The sequence below is a fragment of the Lathamus discolor genome, chromosome 11 (genome assembly GCF_037157495.1).
Source record: "Lathamus discolor isolate bLatDis1 chromosome 11, bLatDis1.hap1, whole genome shotgun sequence".
NCBI classification, from domain to species: domain Eukaryota; kingdom Metazoa; phylum Chordata; class Aves; order Psittaciformes; family Psittacidae; genus Lathamus; species Lathamus discolor.
Window position 1 is genome coordinate 2,681,580 of NC_088894.1, and position 9,808 is coordinate 2,691,387.

At 43.7% G+C, this 9,808-nt stretch overlaps 1 protein-coding gene across 1 annotated transcript; it reads left to right on the forward strand.

Moving 5' to 3' along the window:
- Positions 1–338: 338 nt before the first annotated feature.
- On the forward strand, positions 339–5,811 carry BHLHE23 (basic helix-loop-helix family member e23). Its single transcript, XM_065691705.1, has one exon. It carries the CDS (start codon positions 424–426, stop codon positions 1,093–1,095), a length of 672 nt encoding a protein of 223 aa, XP_065547777.1. The 5' UTR covers positions 339–423; the 3' UTR covers positions 1,096–5,811.
- The last annotated feature ends 3,997 nt before the right edge of the window (positions 5,812–9,808 follow it).

Genomic DNA, 9,808 nt, shown 5'->3' on the forward strand with positions numbered 1-9,808 from the left:
ACTTCTACACGCGCACGTTACTGCTCCCGTGCCCGCTCACTTTTCCCTGCTGTTTTGTCCTGCCGGCCCTCAGGCTGCGTCTCCTCTCACCTCCAGTGCCTACTACGGGCAAGGGGCGCATCCTTCCCCCCCCATAAGGCGGGGAGCCGCGGTGGGGGCCGGCCGATCCCGAGGGAAGCGCTGCCCAAGAGCTCCCACTCTCCCCTCACTCCCCGCCGCCGCCCCGCCCACCCGCCGCTGCGGCCTCTCTGATTGGCCAGCGGGGAAATCTCGGCGGGCCACTCTTCGCCACATAAGGAGCGGCGGGGCCGGCGCGGCGCTCACTGCCCGCCCCCAGCCCGGGCGCAGCGCGGCGCGGCGGGGCCGCCTCGTCCTCTTCGGCGCCGGGGCAGCGGCGGACGCGGCTCCGCTCCCCGCCAGGCCATGGCCGAGCTCAAGTCCTTGGGCGGCGAAGCGTACCTGGCGCTGCCCCCGGGCTACGGCCCGTCCGCCTTCGCCTACGGGGCTGTGCGCGGCGGTGCGGAGGGCCCGAGGGGAGCCTACCCGGGGGGCGGCGGGGCGGACTTCCATCCCGGAGCGCTGGGCAAGTCGGCGGAGAGCAGCGGCGAGCAGAGCGGCGACGAGGAGGACGGCTTCGAGGCCGGGGTGAAGGGCGGCGCGGGCTTCGAGCGAGAGGGCAAGCTGAAAGGGGGAGCCCTGGGGAAGAAGCCGAAAGAGCAGCGCTCGCTGCGCCTCAGCATCAACGCGCGGGAGCGGCGGAGGATGCACGACCTGAACGACGCCCTGGACGGGCTGCGCTCCGTCATCCCTTACGCCCACAGCCCCTCGGTGCGGAAACTCTCCAAAATCGCCACTCTGCTCCTGGCCAAGAACTACATCCTCATGCAGGCGCAGGCCCTGGAGGAGATGCGGCGGCTGGTGGCCTACCTGAACCAGGGCCAGGCGCTGAGCGCCCCGCTGCCCGCCACCCTCAACCCCTTCGCACAGTCGGCCGTGTACCCCTTCGGTGGAGCGGCCTTGCCCAGCTGCCCCGAGAAATGCACTGCCTTCACAGGAGCCGCCTCCCTCTGCAAACACTGTAACGACAAGCCTTGACTTCTGCCTTCTGCGGGCTTTCGGGGGGTTATTTTATTTATCTTTCTTTTTTTCTGTGCACTTTTCTTTCCACCACCATCAGCCCCGGCTTCCCACCATCAGTTAAGTCTGGGTTTTCTTTCTGTTCGCTTCTCTTAAAACACCCCTGTCCCCACACCCCATCTGGAGATGTTTGGCAGTTTATGTGGACCCCAAAAGCACCCGCTTACAACTTTTAGTTCCCCCTCCACACATGCAACTCCATCTGTAGAGTTATTTCCTTCCCAGCCTGTTAGTGGACTGTGAGCGTAATGTTGCTGTTCTGCTTGCTCCGATCTGCAAAGTTTTTGAGCAGTTTTTAAACTAAACTATAGGAAAACAGGGAGAGAGATTGATCTGGAAATGGAAACCTCAGCGAGTTCTCTTTGGCATGATCAACCTGTGTTAAATAGCTTAAAAGGAGGGAGGGAAGCAAAATCCAGCTGCAAAACTATGCAATGGTTCAGAATCATGGGGGTGGGGGGATGTAGCCAGCTCGGCTTGGACTGTATCCGCAAATCCAAATGGAAATGTCGTTTGGTCAGCTTTTGGGAGGTGGGGGGAAGTTTGGTGCTCTTGGCAAAACTATAGATGCTTCAAAATAAGATGCTTTCTCTTTTATTCTTTTTTTTTTTTTTTTTTTGCTCTTATAAAGAAAAAACTAGCCTGTTTTTGAACTGAGAGGAACCTGTGATTGTATCTACTGCTTGCTCTTTGCCTGTTTCTCAGCTTGGTGAAGTTTTCCAGATGATTTTCCAAAGTCGTTGCTCATCATGATAAACAAAAGCAAAAGGTCACTTAACGTATTTATATGTATTTATAATAAATAAAAGACATGAATAACCACTTTCTCTGTCCTACATGTCTCTAAAGCCAGCTGGCAGTCAAAGCAAAACCCTTGCTGAAGGAAGGTAAAGCGGAGACAGTCCTTTGCAGAGGAGCAGCGTGGTGAAGTTAGGTGAATGATGGGAGTACTTGGAAAAAGCTTGTGAACATTCAGCTCCTCATCAGCAAGGATCTGATTTTTCTCCAGTTTCGCATGAATCGTGAGCACGCAAAAGTTTATGCCTGACATTTAGAGTTAAGTAGAAAGAGATTCAGCTTGTGTATTTTGATGCTTGTGGGAGAACACTGTGCCCTGAAAGTGGTGTTTGAAAGGGGGTATTATAGAGTCAAGCTTAGCTCTGCGGACACCCATGTAAGTCGCGGCTGGGGGAGGAAATTGCTTAAAGACTCTACTTTTCCCTTTGGCTTGGTTTGCTGTTATATCCACAGCTTGACCCTAGACTTACGTGTGGGGTTTGGGCCACTTAGTGTCATGACTAAACTAATGATGTCTAGCCAAGTATTGACTGCGTTAGTACAAGTTACACAGTGACTCCCTCATCAGTGAAGTTACGGATGTTGCTTGTGTTGGTTTAATTTGATTTTCTGGTTTATGATGTCTAATGCTTTGGTGCCTTGTATGCTTCACTAATCACTATATAATAATAGTAATAATTAAGGTGCATCCAGTGATTTCTGTTCAGATTGGAATACCCACCCAATGTCAGAGCAACCGCATAAACTGGTACAGTCACAGCCTGAGGGGCTGGAGCTGTCTATGGCCATTTGTGTTAGGAGTGGGGTGTAACTATTTAGGGTTATTAAACCAATTTCCATGCCTGTCGCTAGTGTTATGCTAATGTGAAAAGGACTGCCATCCCTCTAAAGCTGCTTGTCCGTGGCATTTGATTTTAATTAATACATTTCCAAAAGACTTTTTGTGTTTGGAAAACCAAGTGCGTGATTAAGCCTCGTTCATAAAGACTGGTTCCTGCATGTTTGCAATTTTATATCTTAATTTCATTTTTTTACAGCATAGTTTTACAAACAGTTTATTTGTTGTATTTTTCTTTATTCCATAAAAGCAAATCTTGAAAATACTCTTACAAAAGCATCTGATGAAGCAGAAGCCGTCCAAAACCACTGCTGAAGCAGAAATGGCTGGAAACTGCAAATCAGCAAAGGTCATTTGCTGACCGAGTTGTTGTTAGATAATATTTGGGAGGAAAAAAAAAGGGTCAGTTTATCAGAGAATCATGAGATTTAGGTAAATATTTATTACTTCTGTTAAAATTATAGAAGATTGAGCACTTGGGAAGAGTCAAATGAAGATTAATTTAATTGTTCATTTTTCACCAAAACTGAAATAGTTGGCGAATAAAGTATTTAACAGCTTAATATTAAATATGAGTTGAGTTTGGGTAAAGACTTGCACTAGTAATAATGAAATTTAGGATTACTTCTTTCTCAAATCAATATGGCAACAAACGTGGCTTGCTGATTTTAGAGCCTAAAAGAAGTCTTCACAGCCTTAGAGACAAGCTATTTTTGGAACAATCGTTTTTAGTATCGTGAGGGTTTAATTTTTTCCCCTATAATTTACATGAGTAAAAAGCTTCCTCATATTACTGTATCTACCTGGAATCCTAAAAATACACCTTTGGAGAGTCCTTGGAGTATGTGAGAGCCCACTTTGAATTAAACAATCTTGGGAGGCTGAACATGGAATTTCAAACGTAGGAGATAAAACCTGCATTAAAGAAAACTTTGGTAGGAAAAACAGCAAGCTTGAGTGTCTAAGTATTGTTAAAAGGCTAGGTGTTAAAAAAGAAATGTAAAACGTAGCAAAGCAATGCTAAAGGAACTTGTAAATCATGGTTAAAGTCGACCTTAAAGTACAGGGGAGTTAATTCAAAAGTAAAAAATGCAATCATAACTTTTGCTGCGATGAACATGTTCGTATCAAACTAAAACTTGCCTAACTTCTCAGTTAATCTGGAAGTTCAGAGCTCTGAGTTGCTTCTAACCACCACAGAGTTGTGGGATTTTAACTGTTCTCACTCAGTTGAATCCCATGCTGAGCCCATTGCATTTCCCATTGACAGGAAGGATCTGTGTCGATCTGATTTACGCTTTGTGCTGAGCTGCTGCTAAAACCACTGCCAAGGGAATGCCTAATGCAGCCGGAAAGATGATTTTGCTGGGAGGGGGTGAACCAGTGTCTGGTTATTGTGTGTGTTGAAGCATGGTTTCTAACCTTGCAGATGTGCATGGTTATCCTGAGAATGAGGTCCTGTAACTCGTTATTGGCTTTTCCCCTTCTCTGGTGTATGAAAAACAACTTAATTTGTGTACGGTATGAGGTTTTAAGTGTCTGCTTCCAGCTGATGTTTCAGAGAATATAAAGGGAAGATTTCAAAATGCTGAAGGTCTTTTTATTTCTGCTGAAGTGTTCTTGCTATGATGCCTGCTTTTTTTTCCTTCCAAGAAGGATTTATGGTATATGCTCAGATGGAATTGAAATACAGATCATGTGTTCTAATGTACTCTTTATCCTGGTATGTTCATACTCTGAAGAAAACATAATGCCAACTTAAAGATAATATATTGTTTTCTAACTTCACTTAGTTTTTCTTTGAACTGCAAGAATGATCAGCATGAGGTCTTATAAGGAAGAGATGCAAAGAGAAAATGCTCCGCTGTATATTGCTGATTTTTAAGCTGCGTAATTCTACTCACTAACCAAAAGTAAGATTTTACTAACCAGTATATATAACCTTACTAATAAGGAGCTGGAAACTGTTGTCAGCTTGCACTGTGTCAGTCAAGATTTAACGTGAGCAGCCTTGAGCTTGCAAGGTAAAATCTTGTTTAACCAAATAGAGGGAAGCAACAGGTTTGAAGATGGAGAGCCAGGAAGGTGACTGTCTACTTCAGACACCAGAAAACCTTAAATCAGTTGGAGTTCTTTAAAAGAAGCCAAGAGCCATGTGGTTTTCCTTGTTCTTTAACAGATACAGCTGATATTCCAACGTGCTGCCGCCGTATCTGACTATTGCCGCATGCCGAGCTTGTTTCTGAGCCTTTAGAAATTGGTCAATGTTCTCAGATAATTTTTTAAAGTTGTTCTTTACATACATATATATATATCCATAATTTCCATTTTAAAATCGTAGTTGGCATTTTACAAGGGTAAAATGTACATAGGATCTGATCCTGCGGCTGGTTTACTAATTGGCAGCATTTCTGGCGCTATTAGTGACAGCAAGATGGGGCCTGATGCTGCAGGGCACAGTGGTGGTTTCTGAAACCAACATAATGCTGCCTTTAAGAGGCTCCAGAGGACCAGAAAAATCTGTACAAGCTTTATCCCTTTACTGTATTAGCCTTGTAGCATAACTGTAAGCATAGGGCATGATGGATAAAGACCTCACTTAAAAGCTCTCAAGGTTCTTGAGACCAAACCTGCTTATTGCCAGCTCAGCAGCGAGGGAGCCATCCTGTGTGTCCCCCGAGGCTGTGTTCTCACTAATGGCAGGTTTCTAGTTGTTTTCCACAACTTGGATTATTTAGCTTACTATTTAGGAGAATAAAACCAATCATTTTACATTGCACATATCCCTCCTGTTCCTATAGCATGTGTTCAAACAAGTGTATTTGCTTAAAATTAGAGGTTGGACTTTGCAGTGTTACCGACATTTATTTGTATCTATGCTTGTTGTCTGCCATGTGAATTATCAGCAGAGAAATCACTGCTCTGGTCTCAAACAGGTGAAAACACATTTAAAGAACACTAGAATATCCCAACCACTATTTTTAATTGTCAAAACCGCTTTTACTTTGTTATCTGGCATTTGATAGAATTCTGATTGGTGTTGCACAGTAGAAAAGTTGGGTTTTTTGTTTTTGCTAATCCTGATTAAGGCTAGAAAACACTCTTGATTACAGTAATTTTAATAATGTAAATTTGTGATTTGTTCTTTAGTCTTTAATCCCCTTTGGCATTCCGTTCAAAGGGAGATGAAAAATTCAGGGATTTATAACATTGAAATCAGTCGTTCCAGGCATGCTTCTCCGGCAGTTTTCCTTCTACCTGAAATAAAAAATACCTAATGGATAACGAAATATTTTGCTATGAAATTAGAAATGTTTGCATGAGGTTTTTCTTTAGGAAACAGCTTAATGTCAAGCATTTTCTCTTTATAATAAAGTGTATGTGTGTAAGAAAAGAGAAACAATTATCAAAACAAAGAATGTATTTGAAATCTTTGGCATTTATTCAGATGCTTTGAAGTAGGATTTTTGTTATGAAATTATATCATCTTTTCATAGTGAAAATTCACATTCTTTTACCCATTACCTCAAATTACTTCTATTTGTAGTTATGAATACACGTAATTTTAAAGCAATCCGGTTCATTTTAGTGCTCTTAGCTTCATTTAACAATGAAATTTCAGTTGATGTTTATTCCTGAAATGCTGAACCGTTTCGAGCACAACTCTCACTTTCTTTCAGGCCAAATAGATTAAGATAAAGCGTTAGTGCTAAATTAATTTGTAGAGGTATTTAGCCGAGTTATTTCAGACATAAAAAATGTGTGGGTTTATTTTGTTGCTATACTTAAGTTGGTGAAATTTGCAGAACAAAGACTTGCAGAAGATAAATGGCAAATATGTGATGTCTTGCACAACAGAGAAGGAGAACATGATGGTTTTCAAACTCCCTGCTTCAGTGAAACAGTTAAAAATACATAATTTCATTATTATACAACATATTATTTTAATTTTCAAGTCTTTATTTTCATCAGTGATTCATGTTTGTTAAAATCCATTTAGTTAATGCCATTTATACCTGCTTTATTTCTATTTCCCTGTGCTAACAACACTAGTGTTTTGTGTGTTTATGTACATCGATACGGGCTTGTACTATGAATATAACCCAACCTCCCTCAGCTGCCACTGGGAAAAAAAAGCTCTTTGCTCTTTTGCCTTGAGTATTTCAAAGGGAAAAACATGGCTGAGCAAAGAACCATCACCCCAGTTTTTCCTCCAAGCCCACTTTTGTCTAAAGTAATGAGGCCATAGTCAGTTGGCTCCAAGGAGCGTTGTGATTTAGTGTGACGTACAGTGAATCATTGCAGATCCATTCGGACTGCATTCGTTATTTTAATGAGACAGAGGCAAATCTGTTTTTTTGGCCGCAAACCTTAAGATGCAAGCATAATGTGAAATGTTTGTTGATTGCCACAAGGCAACTGACATTATAGATTTTTATCGCCATCATTATGGGATTTAAAACTCGCCACTTCCCAAGATATTTAGCCCTTTCCCCCCTCCCCTCGCAAATGACAGGACAGTTACAGTGCTGACATTAAAAAGCAAAAAGCTCGTCTATTTATTTCCTGCACTGATTAAAACCTTACGTTGCATCCTAGGGTCTGCACTGGGTTGTTTTATTCCCGCTTTCCCAGAGGAGCAGGAAAACCCCGACCGCAACGCGGTCACCCAAAAAAGGTCACATTCAGTTGGGCGACAGCAGCACTAGGTCCCCACCAGCCTTTGCTTGATGTAGTATGAGAAATGACACTGAGGCGGGCATATCTCTGCACAAACGGTAATCACAGTAATGGTGTTCATCGGAATTTACTAGTGCTCAACTTTTCTGGAGTAATATTTCCTCTTCTGTGGTACCAGTAAAGGTTTTATTGTGCTTGTAGTTGCCTTCAGGCAAGCGGCAGTCAATTTATAAGAGAAAAGCTTCCAAAATGAGGCTACGCTGGTAAATGTGGGTGTATGTGCAGGTGTGTTTGTGTAAAATGCACATCCACGGGAAGGATATGTTGATGCATATTTACAGTGTCTTCAGGTATACAGCACCTGTGCCTGAAGGAATGTTTCTATCATTGATTTACCTGATTTGTCTCCTTTCCATCAGGTGGTGGTGGTTTATGTTTGCATAAAACTTTGTGCATCATTTAGTGTGAGGTGTCCCTGCCCATGGCAGGGGGGTTGGAACTAGGTTATCTTAAGTTCCTTTCCAACCCTAACTATTCTATGATTTGATGGTAGCACAAGACAGTGTCATTGCACAAAGACCTCTGCTCTCCCGGAAAATTGCTTTGACCTGTTCAACCTGACAAACCCATGAATAATACTGTTCATCCTTTTGTTTTACCCCTAAAACACCCAGAAATGATGTTTTGAGACAAGACAGGGTGTTGGTTTCTCCTTCTGCCTCTGGCAGCTTTGCAGTGAGCACAGCAGAGGACCAGGTACCTCTTTGCTTTTCCTACTTTCCAAATGCATGCATCTTATTTTTATTGATATGCTAAAAGTAAATGTCATGCCTGGCACTCCTCACGGAGATGTCATGAAGAAATCCTTATGCCTCCTGTTTGATAACTGAATTACCTTAAGTGTGTTTTATCTCCTGGCAGCTTCAGTGTAAAGCAAAGCACGCAGCTGACAGCCATAGTGGGTGCGCTCCGTGTTTACAGCAGAACTGGGGCTGTAGGGGAAAAAGATGAGAATCTCTTGCCAAATGTTAAAATGGCTGCTGACTGCGAGGCCTCTGGCTCAGTTTTGCATCCTTTCCAGTGTCCAAGACAATAGAATTTTACTTCTAGCAAGTTTTCCCCTTTCTTGCCTCAATCTGTTTCCTGGAAGATTTGAGGACAGAAAACACTTTAGTTACAGGAGCTCTATTACTTCTAACAGTCCTTTTTGCAATTGAATGTGGCACTGTATAGAATAATCTTGGTACGAGGAGATTGCACAACATAGGTAAGCTTATTCCTGTGTGACCTGACTCCTCTTTCAGGTGCTTGCTTGTAGCAGCTCTAAAATACCCTTTTTTCTTGGGGTGGGGGGGAGGCTGTGCAGCAAAGAGCATCTTTTCTCAAGTGTTTCTTTGCAGACATTTGGGGGTCTGTTTTATGCCATAGTAACCAAAACCCCTTTTCAGGCAAGAGATTTTCCTCTCCTTTTCGAGCTCTTGTTTGCACTTGTTAGGACCAGACTGCTTGTTGAAGGTCTAATTCTTGCAAATCATCTCCCCTCTAAATGCTTCTGCCCTCGGTGGGATTCAGATCCAGCCTCAGACAGAATGGTTTCTGTATCAATACGTGAGAAATGAATTCTCGATCACATTGAGCGTGCACATTGAGATATTTACTTGGTTTTGGTTTTGGAGTTAAACCAAATTTGGAAGCAGCATCTGATCGTTTTAATGAAATTCTGCTGCTTTTGACTTCCTCCTCCAGTTGCCTTGCCCTGAGGCACAGGATAGATCAAGGCGTTTGCCCATGGACACACACTGACTTGAGCGAGTGGCTCTCAGTATTTGAATTCAGATGATCTTAGCTTGCTGCTTTCCTAAATAAGCTGCACATCACGCTGCCTCCTCAGCAGCATCCGCGCTGACATTTCTCTTCCTCTCAGCATTCTTGGGGTCCCTGGGAAGATTGAGCCTTTATTATGGCACTGGTGTCACCCAAGTCACCTCCTGGTTCCTTCTGGAGCAGTAATAGCCAATGGGAAAGGAGGTGTAGCTTCATCTTGGCTATTTTCTAGCAGTCTCCTGCTGCTACAATAGCCTGAGGCAACTTGAACTTACCCTGGGGACCAGCCGGTCCCCAGCTGCTTCCAGAGTGGAGACGCATAAAGGTGGCTTCAAGCCACCTTTGTTCTCCAATCCTCGTCTTGCACTGAGTGCAGTCGAGTCATAGGGGAGAATCTGGGCCAGAGCTTATGAAATGCTTTGCTATAGAAACATGCCCTCGCTGCAAAATGCAGCTTTCTGGTTCTCTGAGCTCCTGCCTCAAAGCCCTTCACTTCTTGCCTTGCCACAGGGGAAGATGGCTTTCTCTGTG